Raw genomic sequence first — 18449 nt, 5'->3', positions numbered from 1 at the left:
CCTAGAGAACCAGTGAATCTGAGGAAAGTTCACTGTCTGCAGGGTGGAGGCACTGAATGGCAGTCCTGCTCACTGCAGCACCGCTAGAAGGCATGGAGTGGCCAGTGGAGGTGTTCCTAGGCTGTAATCTAAATACGGCTTTAAAAAAAAAAAAAAAAAGCCAGAAAGGAAAGATTCTACTCAGAATACAATAAGCTAATAAGGAAAACTGATTAACTGTAGAAACCCCAAATTGTTAGGCCATTGATGTTCTGCCCATCTTTTTGAATCAAACCATTACCTAGAATTTTCAAAGTCAGAAGTGGAGCCACATTCATGACATGAATGACTGTTAAAGGTCTGGAGTTTGACATCTGAACACCAAATGCTACAATTAAATACAATTCACTCAATTTAAAAAAAATTGACATTTTATTTAAGACAACAGAAGCTGCAGCATCTCATGCTTACAGTATGTTAAAAACAGGACATATTTACAGGAACAGCAGCATTTGTGCCACCAGTGGCATTTAATAAAAGTGCAAAATGTGAGTTGTTGCTGCTCGAGGGAGGGATTAGTGTGAAGCTTGACTTGCAAGGTTTGTGACGAGTGAAGACATTAGTTGAGGAATGGTGCTGATCCTCATTAGTTTGCTGCTTGCATACTTGTCCCGCACAGCCTGAAGAGAGTAGAGTTTCAAAATTAGCAAACAGCATTTATAAGTCCAGACAAGCAAACCTATCCATCCTCTAGATCAGGTGTAGGCAACCATAGGTATTACAGATGTTGTGGACTATCCACCATAATGCTTTCAGCCATAAAATTAGCAAATTAAGGGAGATCTAGTTCACACCTGGATTGTTGAAGGTTGTCTAACCTTTTTAAATCCTCAGGTGTTTGAATTGCTGATCCTGAGATGTGATTAGCATGAACATTTTAATCAGGATTTTTGTTTGCTGTATAAACTGATGAGTCACCTAGATTTAAGAGGTTATCCCTGTACTCCCCCTGCTGTAGATTCAGCCTTTGACGTTTAGCGGAGTTACTCTTATTGCCTGTAAAAGTGTCCCATATTAGTTTGATCTACAGGCATCTAGATAAATCTGATTTAACTTGCACCACACTCCAACAATGTTACATGAATCAGTAACGCCATCTATTTTGTGCATTGGAACGCTTGCCATATAGATTGGCTGTTGGATTCTAGGGTGTTAGTCCTGTCATGGGGTCCCTTGTGTAGGTCCAACAAGAGTGAGAAAAGCAGACAACTTACCACATGCTTTGTTTTGTTGGTGTTTACTTTAACTACATTCTTAGCCATGTGCTGCATTATGAGTTGCAAGTCTTCTTCTGTGTAGCCGGTATAGTGCTGTTGGGTAGGACTCTGGAGAAGTAGAGCGGATTAAAAAAAATTAAGATGTTGAGAACTAAACATTGCATTCTGTGGCCATTGTGGGGCTTATTGCAGACATGGGTTTTAGCTTCGTTGAAATAGTTAAGGCAATCTAGGATATAGATTAAGAGCCAGCTTCAGTTAAAGTGCAAGTTCTACTGAAGACAAGACCAGGTGTTTGGTAGGTATGAACGCCTGTGAAATCAGACAAGTGATTGTTTATCAAGGAGCGTTGCTCCCAAGGAAGAGATTTAGACAGTGTTTTAGTTATACATAAGGGTGGTATCCTTTATGTTTAGATTTCTTTCCTAAAAAAAAGATTGCTCATCGTGAGATAACTTAAGATTTTATCCTCCAATAGCTTAAGGGAGTAATTGGAGTCAGGGGTGGAGTTTAGCATATTTTACAATTATTTCACCTAAGTGGAACGGCAGTCATGAACACTTACCCAGCTTCCTTGGCCAATAATTTTTTGGGACAGGCACAAGGCAGCAGCTGCTATTCCTGAAGGATGGAAGTGTACCATGTCATAGTCAATTAGTGTAAGCTCCATCAGGTATTTGGCAAGTGTGTGTTGCTCTGCATCAGCCTAGAAAGAAGAAGTTTATTAATGTGACTTGTCCCTTTTACACAGGGAAAGTTATGAGGCTGCAAGACAGTGTCAACTTCTTTGGTTCAAAGGCCAACAAAAAGACTAGACATTAAGCCTTAATGGCTAGGTGAATGATTTGTTGGTTGAAGACTTGTCAGTTGCACCCTAGTTAAGTGAGTGACAGTGCAGAGAGGAGAGTTATTGTGAGCTCACTTGTGTACAATGGATTCCTTGTTTTTAATGTCATTTTGTGGGATCTTCCCTATACTGTTAGGGTTCTGTAATGCCAGTTTCACTCCCATGGGATTCACACCTGTCACCAGGCACATACGCCATATAAATGTTAGACTACATTATAACTAGTTCATTAAGGGGGGGGTCCATGCAGAGTAGGAGGGATTTTGCCCCCAGCATCACAAGAATTGTGTCCAGCATTAATCTGCTCTTGTAGGAAGAGATAAAAATGCCAAGTGCCACTTCCAAGTTAAGCTATTCTAGTAGTTACGATACAAGATTGAAGGTCATTTGTTTTACTGATGAGTTAGACAAATTGTCCTAAACATAGTGAGATTATGCAAGTCAACTTACACTACAGGATTTTGAGGCACGTCTCAGAAAGTGAAGAGGCAGAGGACGCCCAAGGTCAAAACGAAGCTCTCGAAGTATAATCATTTCCATTTCCCGGATTTGAGATGTAGTATAGGCATTATCAGTTATATACACAAAATCAGCAACCTCTGGCGAGTACATTTCTTCATATTTGGAAGCCACAAGGAGAGAGGTCACACCAACAAGCTGGAGTTTGGTTCGGGACACAGGTTGAACCTTGAAAGAAGTGAGAGCCTTTAGTTTCAGCACATTTTTCTCTGGACAACTTTCCATGAAAGTATGTGGGTCTTACTTGTAAGAAGCGGTCCATGATTGCAATCCCCATATACAGGGTCTCCTGAAGAAGCTGGAATCTACAGTGAACACTGACAAGCCAGTCCACCAAGATTGAACGCATGCGTTCATTCACTTCTTTGCCATCAAGGTACCTTGGATGTATGGCCTGCTGCATCTAGTGTCAGTGAAAAAGAGGCTCATTAGAAAGATGAATGTTTAAAAGTGCCAAGAGTAATGAGTTTTAGGACAGTGCAATTCTAGAGTAGAATAACAGCAAGCTTAACTGTCAGTAACTTTACTCCCCTAAACTGATCATGCATGAGCTAGGCTTTATAAAATGTAGCTTTTAGAATATATGATTGCCATCTACAGATAGTTGAAGTAAGACAAGACTAGTCTAAAGCCTCGTGAGTTTCCTTGTAAGGCTATCAGACAGTGGTAATTGAAAACATAAGTTGGGCTGACGCCAAGTGTAGATTATAAAGCATAGGGTATTACTTGTGATGGCTTAAAGCAAGAGCAGCCAGATTGAGTCATTGGACTCCTGTAACCAAGAAAGACATCTGGTCCAACATCACCACTGGTATAGGTTGAATCAGTGGGTCTCTGTTTACTGCAAGTTGAAACCCAGACAGATTAAAGGCAAGTGACCAAGTTAGAGGTCAGCAGTTCACATTTAGGTGAGCTTCCAGTGCTTTTATTCAGTAGTAATTTTAAGTTAGTTTACCTCCAGTTGTCTCAGGTACTTGTAGATGTCCATCACATATTCACTGCAGAGCTGTGGGTTGTCACCATCTTCAGCATCAATATCCTCCACCTTGTTCAGAGCAGCAGAGAATGCTTGACACAGTTCCTCCTCTTTCATGGAAACATCCATAGTGATGGGAGAACATTCCTAGCAAGGCATTAAGTGATTAACAGTGGGACATTGGGCACACATGATCATGCTTGCTATACAGTTTAAACAGATCTTACTTTTGGGGGAGCTTCTACTACAGTTGGTAGAACAGGAGCAGCCTTTGGCTTCACAGTCACTACTTTAGTGGTTACAGATCTTGAAGTCTTCACTACAGCATTAGAGGTCTAGACAGAATTTCAAAAACAAGAACCAGAAACTTAGATCATCAACAAGGGTAAGTCAGTAGTTTTCCTCTCCAAGAAAAGATGCAACATACCTTAACTGCTGGCTTTCCACGCACTGTCACCTTGTTACCGATCTCCCCCAGTGCGGCTCTTTTGCCATTTATCTGTGTTTTGGCCCTCACTACACCTGCAAAGGCATTATCAGCTTCATGGGAAATCTGGGGGAAAAAAAATAAAAGTAAGCATGTCAATCCACTGCTGCAAACACATGTCTAAATATCAAATGGCTAAACAGGGTTTGTTTTCAGTCATAGCTGATGTATTGGCATTTTCAGATGACTTTTCCATTAGCCTTGTTGTGCACTATATGCAAGGAACTGCTTAAAGTGGCTCTGTCACTTCAAACCTTCCGGGCTCCCACTGTTCTCTTCTGAATATTTATGAAATAGTCTGTTTTTGTCTTGTATTAAGAGAAATGACAAGATGTGTAGATCTTAAGGCAAACTACCCTTTGTAGAGAGTAGAAAATAGGGGAGAGGGATTTAGATGTCAGAGCCACGGTGACTGTTCAGCAGCTGGCACCTTTACCTACAGGCCTAGAATAAATGCTTAATATGCAAATTGAGTACAATTCAACAAAACCTGTTGTGTAAACACAAAGCCACGTATACAGCAGGCAGAAATATAAATGAGTTTGTTACACTTTATAGAGGTTTCAGGTGTTGAGATCCAGGCTCAGACTATAAGTGAGCTATATAACTTACAGCTTTACATTTAAATGCATGCTCCCTGATTGTTATTACAGATCATTTCAGGCAATCCAATCATTCCACATAGAGGAAGCACTGGGGCTAGTGTGCACGCACAGCAAACATTGCACCAGTCAGCATATTCTTCAAGATACATTTGACCATTTGGCATCTTAATGCAGACACTGAACATCAGCAGTGCAAAGTTTGCTGAGTGCGCTAGGAAATCTCTCTAGTGCGACAATGTAAACAGGTTTCAGAAAGCAGCATTTACAATTCTAAGCCTGCAGAGACAGGTTTTTCAATTAATCTGTAGTTCTGGTGCCTAGAGTGGGCACCCTATCTTCAGAAGGATATTGATACTTTAGAGAGTTCGGAGAAGGGCTACTAAACTGGTTCATGGATTGCAGGATAAAACTTGCCAGGAAAGGTTAAAGGAACTTAACATGTATAGCTTGGAGGAAAGACGAGACATGGGGATATGAGAAACATTTAAATACATAAAGGGAATCACAGTTAAAGGAGGAGTGTATTTAGATAAAAATACACCACAAGAGGACAGTCTTAAATTAAGGGGCATATGTCTAAGAATACTTTCAGGAAGTATTACTTTACACAGAGTAGTGGATGCATGGACTAGCCTTCCAGCTGAAGTGGTAGAGGTTAAAGGAACACTAGGGTGAGAAACAAACATGTATTCCCGACCCCATAGTGCAAAACCCACCATTTAGGTGGCTTGTCGACTTAAAAAAAACGAATTTCCAGCACTGCTGGTGTTGGCCTCCCACTTGGTGTCAGAATTGCTGATTGCTAGTCCAATGGGAAAGCATTGGAATGGCTAAAATCAGCAAGGAGCAGGACCAAACACTGTTTTGGCCAGTCAGCACCTCCTCAGAGATGCATTGAATTAGTGCATCTATGTGAGGAAAGCACCTCCAGTGGCTTTATGAGGAGTGTGCTCCTAGTGTCCCCAGGGGGCAATGTAAACACTGCCTTTTCTCTGAAAAGACAGTGTTTGCATAGAATGATTATACTCACCAGAAGTACATTAAGCTGTAGTTCTGGTGAGTATAGTGTCCCTTTAACACAGTGAGGGACCTTGAGCATGTGTGGGATAGGCATAAGGCTATCCTAGATATAATACAAGGCCATGGATTAGAGAAATTTAGAAAATGTGAGTAGACTAGATGGCCAGAAAGGTTCTTCTCGGCCATCACATTCTATGTAATTTGGTTAAGAAGTATTTCTACTGCCCTGTAATTTGAATTTAACTTACATACAGGAGACTACTGCAGGGTCTAGCAAGCCATTAACAGAGCAGGAGATACCGGTAACTCTAATTAAATAGATCTTGCAATACAGTTAGTAGAAACATTAGACGACTACAGGAAATGCAACTCACGTGTTACTAGGACCAAGTATTTTAACACCTAAACGACAGAATTGAGCAGTAAGACTGCAGAGGCATGACCTACACACCAAAACAGCCACATTAAGCCAGAGTTGCTTTGATTACTAGTGTCCCTTTAAGGACAGGATAGTAGATTATAGCCACACTTCAGGGAAGCTTATAAGCCTACACCTCACTGAGCAAATGAAAAGAGGGGGTGAACACTAATCTTAGAGGATGTGAGGCCAGAGTGGGTCAAGGGGCTAGTTTTTACTAATAAGATTAGTTTATTTTGGTAAGAGTCTCTAAACCATCATGTACAGACACAGCCCTCCAGCCATGGAGCAGGGGGAGGGTATCAGCCAATAAGCTCTATACATCGTGCACTTTATCCACTTGGGGATTTACGTTTTAAAATAATGTATTTTAATAAGACTCAGAAGCAAGCCTGCCTCACCAACAGTGCACTAACCCCCACCACCATCTAAAACAGTGCACTAACCCCCCCACCACAGCAGATATAACCAGTGTATACACGGACTATATAAACACGGAGCCGGGCTATGCAGACTATACCGCCGCCGGTAAGTGCCCGCTATCGGACCACACACTCAGTACTCACAGCCAGAGCTCCAGCCCGACGGATTGCCATTGTAGTAATCGGACAAAGTGTAAAAACAGGCGATAAAACCGGGTTAAAATGTCCGCGCTGGGTGTAGGCCGCGATCTCCGAGTACCTGCCGCTTCTATCTCCAGCACGCAGGCCCACGATTTAAATATCGCTCCTCGCACGCTGATTGGCCAGCGCCGTGCGCGATGCTAAGCGCTCATTGGCTGCGGCCGACCGTCGCCATGGCAACCGAGCAGCCGCAGCCGCGTTAGTCCTCTCAGCGGTAAGATGGCCGCCCGGGGAGAGTGCAGGTGATTGGACGGTGTATGTCAGTCACGAAACTGCACATTATTCGGTTATTGCTCATCAATGTATAACGGTATCACGGGACGACTGAAACAAGCCTTAACGGAAAACACGGGTTTTCTCCCGGAAATAACGCGAGATCAGGAGCAAAGGCTCATGGGTAGCAGCGCGTCATCCTCCCTGAAGTGGCCTTAGGGATCCATTGCTACTGTGGGCAGACAGAGCCATTGTGTTTGGACACAGCCATCTTACATGTTGATGGCAAGCACAGGAAAGGTGCTGCCTGGCAGTTAGAGATTCTCCTGCAACCATAACCATTTTTATGATTTGAAGTGGTCATGGTGCCTGGAGTCTGTATGTGCAGCTTTTCGCCATTAGCCAGCTAATATCAATCCTGTTTTTTTTTGGATGCAGTAACCATTTAATGCAAATTCAGAAATCAAAGAGGAAACTCCCCTATCTGTCCAATTATAGACTTCCTAAAGCAGCTTAAAGTGATCCTATAGTGCCAGGAAAACAAAGCCGTTTTCCTGGCACTATAGGTTTCTAAGGAGCACTGAAATATTCCTTTAATCTCTGTGGGATGAAATTGTCAATACTGGTGATCTCCGCCAATCCAATGCTTCTCCGTAAGGAAGCATTGGAGGGCCAGTGCTCACGTGTGGCAATCACCATGCTGCAGCCAACTAGCAACTCCTCAAAGAGATGCACTGAGTCAGTGGATCTCTTTGGGGAGCGTTCAGTATGCCTATGCAGAACGTGGAGATGCTGAATGTTGGTCCTGATCTCTGATCTCCTCACCGGCCCGAAAGGAGACAGGCAGTGGCCAGAAAACAGGGCCGGCTTTCCATGGGCCGGTAGGGGAGATCAAAGATTCTCCCCTGCTGGCCTGGGCATGCTGGGCAGCGCGATGGAGCCCCAATCCCTGTGGGGCCCCCGGGCAACTGCCCAGCGTGCCCATGGGGAAAGATAGCCCTGCATGCAAGTTCATCCCAACTGCAATGTGGCTTGATATGATCTCTGAATTTGACCCCAACTATTTTTTATCCATATTTTCAAACTGCAATTTTGCATTAAATTTACAAATATTTTTGCAAAGTCCAAAAAATTGTCTGTGTCTAGTGAGGGTGACCTCAGGAAATCAGTTTTTCTCAATATTTTATTTGACCATTTTAATTTATTTTCCTTCTCCTGGCCATAAATGATTGGGGTTTATTGTTTAGAATTGTATTTACCCGCTAGTGATACCGGAGAAACTGACGGAAGCGAAGCACAGAGAGATGGACACAGGTTTCTTCAGGAAGGAAGAGATTCTTTATTGGATCACCGATCGGGACTCAGAGGGACTAACGTCACCAAAATACCACAAGTTCTGAGCCCCGGACAATAGTGCAGGCTCCTTATATAGGCACATAACTCCTCCCATATTAAGCTCCACCCGCACATTCTCTTGACCAATCAATACAAATAAGAATTAACTTCCTGCTTGACCGCATGGCTTGTCCAGCACAATGGAGGAGGGGGAATACTACATCCTGTATTCTTGCACATGCTCCGTACACTACTGATCGTATCTTGCCTCGTGCAACCAACTGATCGATACGTCAGCATATGCACGTACACATGCCACGTGGTAATCTCGGCCTACTAAATTTATTTTTACCGAGATTCCACCACATTCCCCCCTTTGATGCCTCTTGATATTTCACAATTACTTGAGGCATCACTTAACCTTGGTTTGCATACACCGCAAGTTACCCTGAACCAGACCAGACTTATCTTATGATGTGAATCTTCAACACTCATCTTCCTGCATTGGTTCTCCCTGATCTAGAGCCTCATATTTATAAATTGCCATTATCTGTGCAGCAGCCTTCCTCTCTGCTATATTTTCTATCAGGCTTTGCACAGACCTAACTACTAAGGGTATAAGACACGGCAGGAGTAGACACAACATTAAAATCAGTAGGACTCCACCTACCACTGCCTTAAGCCCTCCAAACCACTCATACCAGCTACCAAACCAACTACTTGGATTATACCCTTTCCATACCTGAGTAGGCACATGCGCTAGTTTAACCATATGGCTAGTAAGCTCAGCTATTGCTTGCCCTTCGTCATCTATTTGAAGACAGCAATTGCTCAGGTTAAACTTCCCACATACACCTCCCTCTACTGCCAAAAGGTAGTCCAAGGCTAATCTATTTAGGTAGACTGCTGTCCTCATCCTGGTATTATGCTTCGCTAGAAGATTGAGCGCTTGTGATGTTTCGTTAGTAATAATCTCAACCACCGCCTGTAATCTTATAATACGGTTGAGCATATAAATAGGGGTTCTATAACCAAAGGTACCATCTTCTGCCCACGTGGCTGGCCCATAATAATCTATGATACGCTGGGGAGGCCATTCATCATCTTCCCAGGCGCCTATCTCTATGGGTCCCCTTTTCTTCCTATGATTCACATCATACACTTTAACACCTAAAGTCTCACCTGTTTCAATAGGTAACAAGAAGAAGGATGGTTTGAGCATACCCAACACACATGCCCCTTCCCAGTCCTGTGGCAACTCCGAATAGGCTTTCTTACCACAGATCCAGTACAAATTTGCTGGGGCTCTCCAGGTAGATGTGATGGATAAATCAAACCACACATCCTTTAAATTGGCGTATCTAGCAAACGGGTTAGATGGTTCTGAGACATTTGAAGCCGACCACCAAGTTGTATTCTTTGTATCATCATCATAAGCTTTTTGCCCTAGACAAGTTAATTCTCCTACAGAAGTATTATACATTATTCCTTTCCTTGCTATGCAAACATAACCTATGATGGAGGTCTTTAATCTCCACTCAGATTTACCTCTAACACTCATATGATAATCGGCTTGTGTAGATATTAATTGGTCAACTGCCTCAGAACCGGACATTACCTCCTTTGCTTCCCAAGGCCATTGGTCTCCCATGTTAGTACCTCCACACACATAGCAGTTGGTAACATTAAGACTACCGGCAATACTTTCAGCTAAATCAATGAACAGGTTTTTAGCATTATGGGGGATCTTATTATCTATACTCATCTCTTCATAAAAGGAATGGTATACTTGATGAGTTTGGGAGGATACCGTATCAGTCTCTATCCCTATAAACAATACTGTCCCAGGATCTAAACCCGTCCCGTATATTTGAAACCCAAATAAATTGCCATACTTGTCTAAGAACTTATCGGGGTTATTTATAAGTATATGGACTGGGTTGCATTCCATAGACTTACAATATGGGCTGGTAGGCAACTTAGTCACTATCATGTCTTTGTCTACTGTCTGTCCCCAAGTTGCCCACCCCACACAAGACCAATATGGGCAAAAGTTATAGTCTTTATTTGGGCATCTAGGACTCACATATTTATTTTTACTACTGGGACAAATATATTTATCATTAGACCCATACGTCCTCTCCCATCTAAGATCCCCACATACATTCCACGGCTTTCTACCACTTGATATCGCCTTACACGCATCAAATAGCAGAACACCCGAAGAATGTACGGATTCTAACACCGTCTTATTAATTAGGGTCCCCTGAGGATCTCCATTCCTGAGAGTCAACCAAATTGTACGGGGTTGATACTCTGGACTGAAGCACTTAGGTTCTCCTATTCCTAAATGGCACACACTATAGTCTATATTTAGGTATCTACATCTTGATACATCTCCTTTACACTCGTATTGTAAATGCCAAATTAGGGTTTGGGAAATATGGTTACCTGTTCTTGTAGTCTTAATGCATACCTCACAGCTAGGAGTGTCGGTACCTCTACCTTCCTGAATATAAAAATACACATAAATAAACATTATCATCAACACATCTTTCGCCGTCATCCTCAGTCTTCGTCCGTGCGAAGGCACCTCAGCTTCCAGGATGTAAGGGCTGCAGGGAATGGAGTTCTGCTCGTCTTCACAGGAGTCCCTTCGAGACTTTCCCTGGCTTATATACTATATGTCGGTGGGCGGACAGGCTTTATTATGGCCTTCTCACTCACGCACCAAATCCCCAAAATAATAAAATTTGTAATCCACAATAGTTCCTCGTTACTCCGACTGAGTCGTGCGTTTTAACCGGATCTTGCAGGGATTCTCTGGATCTGCTGTAACTTGCCAAGAATCGACTGCTGCTGGTTTAACCCTGGAGTGATGTATCCACGGAGTGACTTCGGCTACTTTTATCGCTGTAGGGGTAGACAAAAGAACAACATAAGGACCTCTCCACTTGGGCCCTAACGGTACATTATTCCACTCTTTAATCCACACTTGATCTCCTGGATGATAACTATGAACTGGGGGATAAATATTCACAGGTAATCTATCTTGTACCCATTTCTGTACCTCCTCCATAGTCTTACCCAACTCTACAACCTGCTGCCGGGTAATTCCTTCTCCCAACTGACTCAAATCCCCCCTTAAGTTACCAAGTACGGGAGGTGGTCGCCCATACATAATTTCAAAAGGAGAGAGGCCCATCCTTCTGGTAGGTGTACTGCGGATTCGCAATAGAGCTATGGGTAAGAGAACGTTCCACTTAAGTTGGGTTTCCTGACACATTTTAGCCAACTGATTCTTAATAGTTCTATTCATTCTCTCTACCTTACCAGAACTCTGGGGTCTATATGCCGTATAAAGCCACCACTTTATACCAAGCATATGAGTCAGTTGTTGTAGGCACTGATGAACAAAAGCTGGACCATTGTCCGATCCTATAGAACAGGGTAGTCCATATCGGGGTATTATTTCTCGTAACAGAAATCTCACAACTTCTCCTGCTTTCTCTGTACGAGTAGGACATGCTTCTACCCAGCCTGAATAGGTGCACACAATTACCAGCAGGTAACGATGTCCACCCGATTTAGGCATCACTGTAAAGTCAATTTGTAAATCAGACATGGGGAGTCCCCCCATAAACTGGACTCCTGGTGGCTTTACTGGTCCTTGTCTTGCATTATTTTTAGCACACGTTACACATCTTCGTACAATGGCCTGAGTCAAGTTGGACAATCTTGGTATGTAGAAATGTTTTCTGAGAGATTCTTCTGTGCTGTCTCTCCCAGAATGTGTCCCGTTGTGATAATTTTGGACAATTTCTACCGCTAGGGATGCTGGAATGACTATTCTTCCATCTTCTAACTGATACCACTTGTTCTCCAAATACTTTCCAGGTTCAGTCTTTAACCACTCCTCTTCTTGAGCTGTATAAACTGGAGTCCATTGAGACAGTGGAGTTGGTATAAGAGCAGCTATATGCCCCACATATTCCTGTCTTCCTGATTCAGCAGCACGCTTAGCTGCACTATCTGCCATCCGATTTCCTTTGGTTACATCACCATCTCCTCTCAGATGCGCTCGACAATGTATGATACCGACTTCTTTCGGCTCCCACACTGCTTCCAATAGTTGTAGGATTTCAGCTGCGTACTTAATTTCTTTGCCTTCTGAATTCAGTAGTCCTCTTTCTTTATACAAAGCTCCGTGGGCATGAGTGGTTAAAAACGCATACTTGGAGTCCGTGTAGATGTTCACTCTTAAACCTTCAGCCAATTGTAACGCTCGTGTCAGTGCTATCAATTCTGCCTTTTGTGCTGATGTTCCTTGCGCCAGTGGCCGAGCTTCTATCACCTTGTCTATTGTTGTTACTGCATATCCTGCATAGCGGATCCCTTCTTTCACATAACTACTGCCGTCGGTGTAATATTGAACATCGGGGTTCTGGATGGGAAAATCACAAAGATCTGGTCTACTTGAAAATACTTCATCCATTACTTCCAAACAATCATGTTGACTTTCAATAGGTTGTGGCAAAAGGGTAGCTGGATTTAAGGTGTTTACAGTCTCTAAATGCACTCTTGGGTTTTCACACAACATTGCTTGATACTTGGTCATACGGCTGTTACTAAACCAATGATTTCCTTTGTAATCCAACAACGTCTGTACTGCATGTGGGACTCGTACATAAAGTTCTTGACCCAGAGTGAGTTTATCGGCTTCAGCTACTAGCAGGGCAGCTGCAGCTACTGCTCTTAGACAAGGTGGAAGTCCGCTGGCCACTGCATCCAATTGCTTAGACATGTAGGCAACAGGTCTTTGCCATGATCCCAAGTACTGTGTCAATACTCCCACAGCCATTCTTCTTTGCTCATGTACATACAGGTAGAATGGTCGTGTGTGATCAGGTAGACCTAATGCTGGGGCACTCATCAAAGCCTTCTTCACATCTTCAAATGCCGTTTGCTGTTCTTGAGTCCATAAGAAGGGGTCGTGCTCTGTACCTTTGATAGCTGCATACAGAGGTTTTGCCAGTATCGCGTAGCTGGGAATCCATATCCTACAGAAGCCTGCTGCCCCCAAGAATTCTCGCACTTGTCTTCTATTCTTGGGTATCGGTATTTGGCACACAGCTTCTTTTCTCTCTGGCCCCATAATTCTTTGACCTTCAGAGATATGGAATCCCAGATATTTGACAGTTGGCAAACACAACTGAGCCTTCTTTCTAGACACCTTGTATCCTGCCTTCCAGAGAATGTGTAGTAGATCGTGCGTTGCTTGCTGACATATTTCCTTTGTAACTGCTGCTATCAACAAGTCATCTACATATTGTAACAATACACACTCTCCTGGGATGGACTCGAAATCCAGTAGATCTTGACTTAGAGCTCAACCAAATAGGGTAGGTGAATTTTTAAACCCTTGGGGCAGTCTTGTCCAAGTCATTTGGCGTTTTGAGCCCGTTACAGCGTTCTCCCATTGGAAAGCGAAAATACATTGACTTTCTGCGGCAATTCGGAGGCAAAAGAAGGCATCTTTGAGGTCTAAGACTGTAAAGTAAGTCAGTGACTGCTCTCAAGTCCTGCACAGGTCGATACTCATCTGTACCGGGCTTTTGAACAGGCAGCAATGGGGTGTTCCAGGGGGAAGTACAGAATTTTAGGATACCATACCGTATGAACTTATCCAGATAAGATTGGATGTTCTTCTTAGCCTTCTGCGGGATGTGGTATTGTCTTAGGCTTACTGGATAAACCCCAAGTTTTAGTTCAATTTTAATAGGTGGAATATTGCGGGCCAGTCCTGGTGGGTTGTTCTCTGCCCAAACTCCTGGTATGTTGAATAAGGACTCATCACTCCTAGGGTTTTGGCTAGTCAACGCTGTATAAAGTCGCCACTCTTCTTCCTTTGGTACAGATAATGTCATAATACCTGAAGGTCCATTAAACTTTAAGGATGTTGTTCCATTTGGTAGGAACGTAATCTGCGCTTGTAATTTTGATAGCATATCACGTCCCAGCAATTGGACTGGACATTCAGGCATATAAAGGAATTGATGTTTTACTACGTGGCCTCCCAATGTACAGAGTCGACTTTTAAGAACCGGTTTTTCAGCACTTCTTCCAGTTGCTCCTATTACAGTAATAGTCCTTCCAGATGGAGGAGCAACTAGATTAGTCACCACTGAATGTTCAGCACCAGTGTCGATCATGAACGCACTCCTTTTTACCCCTATTGATACATCGTCCATATGCTCCGCTCGACCAAGGGGGATGGAGCCCGGTCGGTATCAATAGTCCTCCATGACCGTGTCAGCCAATCCTACAAAGTCCCTGCCTTCTCTATCGCGGGACCTTTGCGCTGCTGGGAAATACCTATCTTCCCTAACACTTCCTCTGTTCCCATTGATCCCTCTATTACCATTACTCCCTCCGGGGCCTCCTCTACCTCTCGCTCTGCCTCTAAAGTTTCCGTAACCTGTCCTAGGTCTGTCTCTCTCACACTGTTCTCTTCGAGGACACTCATTTCTCCAATGCCCTTCTTCCCTACAGTATGCGCACTGATTTCTACTTAGAGGTTCCTCATTCCACTTACTATCGCCTCTATCTGGGCCCCGTCTATCTACGCCTGCGATCGCTACCGCTAGCATATCTGCCTTTCTACGCATCTTGCGCTCTTCCTCTTTCTTACTTTCAGTTTCCCTGTTCATATACACCTTATTCGCTACCTCCATTAGTTGGGTGATGGACATTCCTGCAAACCCTTCTAACTTCTGTAGCTTGCGCTTAATATCTCCGTAAGCTTGGCTGACAAAGGCGGAGTTCACCATTCGGGAATTATCTGCGTCTTCCGGATTAAAGGGGGTATACAAGCGGTATGCCTCCAATAATCGGTCATAAAAGACACTTGGCGCTTCATCATTTTTCTGAATCACCTCAACTGTCTTCGACATATTAATAGCTTTCTTTCCTCCGGCTTTCATGCCAGCAATTATAGCGTCTCTATAGGCTCTGAGTTGAACCATATCAGCACCATTTACATTCCAATCGGGATCGGTGTTGGGATAATGTGTTGCGGCCCATGCTGATGGATTGGCTTGGTTTAAAGTACGGGCTTTATCCTCTAGCGCTTTAATGGCCGCTTGATTAATTCTTGTCCTTTCCTCATTGTTGAACAAAGTCATTAATAACTGCTGGCAATCAGCCCATGTCGGGTTATGTGTCTGTACTATTGAGGTGAACAGATCAGTCATAGCTTGTGGTTTCTCAGTATACGAGGAATTGTGGGTCTTCCAATTTAAGAGATCGGTTGTCGTGAACGGTACATATATACGAAGACTGGGTCAGCATGTGCCATTTGGCCTGCGGCATCGATATAGGCTGGCCCAGGATTCAGACGAAGAGGCATCTGATAGTGTTTTAATTGTTGGGTACCGGTCAGTTGTCGGGTTTGTATGGGGCTACGTGGAGGGGCGTCAGTCATAGGTTCCAGTCAGGGAGAAATAGGGTATGAGGATGTGGGAGCTTGGTTTTGGGAAAAGGTTGTAAATAAAACACTTCGAGTCGAGCTAGAAGAAGCTTGACCGGAAGTCTGAAGTGGCGCCAAATCAGGATATTCAGATCTAATGGGGGTTGGCTCTGGTTCCGGAAGGGGAGATTTAGTACGAGAGGGGGTGGATTCTGTACTGGAGGAGGAAGCGGAAGTGGATGAGGGTAATGAGGGAAGGGTTGCAGGACTTCCTGCATTTGCATCACTTCCTCTTAACGGAAAGTAAGGGGGCGGCAAAGGGATCTCGGACTCAGGGGGCGTGTCCAAAATGGGCCTAACACCAGTCCTAGTGGACAAATAAGTCCTAGCCACCATGAGGCGACATTGCTCCTCGTGGCATGTCTGAAGCCATTTTGGCGAGTCATTTACGGCCTGTCTCCAACAATCAATATAAGGAAACTGGCCGTAAAGTTCAGGCCTACCCGATACAGCCACGTGTAAGCGCTGTACCAGAGTTGGATCCAAACTGCCACGTGGCGGCCATGCCGCAACCAAAGTAGGCCACTCCCTAGTACACAAAGTGACCAAACGTACAGGAGACATTTTAACCCCAAAATCACAAGTTTTGAATCCCTTTTTAAAATTCTTCAACATACAACCTAAGGGATCCGGAATCGTTGACTGCGACGCGCCCATACTTATCAATGGAACGTCGTTGACAACGAATACTATGCACGCGTACTATTCAACAGTCACACCCGTTTCCTCTGGCAACAGCACCACGTGGTATGGTTACCAAGTGAAACGTACACAATAACACAATAAACACTCAGGGAATTCCCGTACACACACAGCTGTTACACCAGTCACTAGATAATCAATGTTATGCCCTTTGGCGAAACTATACAGTCACCCACGCTATAATTCTCTATATACGAATTACCCGTCTATAACACACCCCAGTAACATCGTCTTTTACAAATAGCGGTTACAGTACGGTTAGCATAGGTCAAAGCACAAGTTAAGGTCACAATACAATTATTAGTGGTTATGGTGTTAAACATGCAATGGACGACAATGATTAGTACTTATATACAGTGTCAGTAAATATACAGGGTTATGGTACCGTGCACTATAATACAGCAACACACTATTAACACTCTCGCTAGACGGCTATCTAACAAGATATACACTTTACTAAACAATCTTTATCACATTTACAATTCCCAACTAAACTATTGGCCAGTACCTTGATGGACTACCTAAAACTATATACACCCGTTTTGGTTAGCCACACTGCCCAAGCACCACATATAGCGAGCTAGAGGACCGAATTTACACAGACGCCTCTTAGTCGATTACTATCAAAAATCTAGTGGGTTCCAAATTTACACGCCTTCCCACTTAGCCAAGATAGGTTGAGAGCTAGCGAACCGAATTTACACAGACGCCGCTTAGTCTCCCGGTCCCTCCGACCTAGCGAACAAAATATACACCCTAGAACGTTAGTCTAGACAAGACACCGGTGTCCGGCTAGGGCTATTTACACCAGAGCCCCGCCTGACTAACAAAATCAAACGGTCTGACTAAAGAGCGTTCGATCGAGCGGTGCGCCTTCGCTCCTTCCCTCCGACAGAGGGGGCAGATTCCATACACAAATAACCCCTTATGGGCCTACCGCACATCGGTATACCCCTAGTGGGTCTGCCGTCTAAAACAGCAGTCGTCTTACCTCCTCGTTCCTGAACCTGAGTTCACACTCATCGACGGGGACACCCCAGCACTTCTTACGTAGAGGCCGATGATCTCCTGGACAACAGACCAGTGGCGCCGAGACGAAGGGAGGTCCACGCAGAAGTTCAGGGGTGCAGCCGTAGAGAACGTGGGCAAAGATAGACCGTCTCACGCCTCTGCCTCTCAGCTACCGTTGAACGATGAGCTTCCCGGCCAATGCACCAAATGATACCGGAGAAACTGACGGAAGCGAAGCACAGAGAGATGGACACAGGTTTCTTCAGGAAGGAAGAGATTCTTTATTGGATCACCGATCGGGACTCAGAGGGACTAACGTCACCAAAATACCACAAGTTCTGAGCCCCAGACAATAGTGCAGGCTCCTTATATAGGCACATAACTCCTCCCATATTAAGCTCCACCCGCACATTCTCTTGACCAATCAATACAAATAAGAATTAACTTCCTGCTTGACCGCATGGCTTGTCCAGCACAATGGAGGAGGGGGAATACTACATCCTGTATTCTTGCACATGCTCCGTACACTACTGATCGTATCTTGCCTCGTGCAACCAACTGATCGATACGTCAGCATATGCACGTACACATGCCACGTGGTAATCTCGGCCTACTAAATTTATTTTTACCGAGATTCCACCACACTAGGACAGTGATGGTGAACATTTTTGAGCCTGAGTGCCCAAACCGGAATACAAACCAACTTTTTTTTTTCCCTCAAAGTGCCAACATGGCCCTGTGATTGTTAGTGGTGCAGTGTGTGATAGTGAGGGCTGCACTGTGTGTGGTTGTGATGGGTGCAGTGTGTGTGATTGTGAGGGGTGCAGTGCGTGTGGCTGTGAGGGGGTGCAGTGTGTGTAGTGTGAGAGAGACTTTGAAGTTTAGGATTGGGGTTGAGTGTTGCAGGGT

The 18449-nt window shown here is 44.1% G+C and overlaps 1 protein-coding gene across 1 annotated transcript; it reads right to left on the bottom strand.

Moving 5' to 3' along the window:
* Positions 1–420: 420 nt before the first annotated feature.
* Positions 421–6807, bottom strand: LOC134601241 (G2/mitotic-specific cyclin-B2-like). Its single transcript, XM_063445709.1, has 9 exons — positions 6695–6807; positions 4026–4151; positions 3826–3933; positions 3578–3745; positions 2867–3025; positions 2554–2790; positions 1822–1962; positions 1254–1364; positions 421–659 (listed from the first exon to the last, which is right to left on the bottom strand). The coding sequence occupies exons 1-9, from the start codon at positions 6722–6724 to the stop codon at positions 555–557; spliced, it is 1185 nt and encodes a 394-aa protein (XP_063301779.1). The 5' UTR covers positions 6725–6807; the 3' UTR covers positions 421–554.
* Positions 6808–18449: the final 11642 nt, after the last annotated feature.

The sequence above is a fragment of the Pelobates fuscus genome, chromosome 3, assembly GCF_036172605.1.
Source record: "Pelobates fuscus isolate aPelFus1 chromosome 3, aPelFus1.pri, whole genome shotgun sequence".
Taxonomy (NCBI): Eukaryota; Metazoa; Chordata; class Amphibia; order Anura; family Pelobatidae; genus Pelobates; species Pelobates fuscus.
The sequence above is the reverse complement of the archived record's forward strand: the minus strand, read 5'-3'. Positions and strand labels throughout refer to the sequence as shown.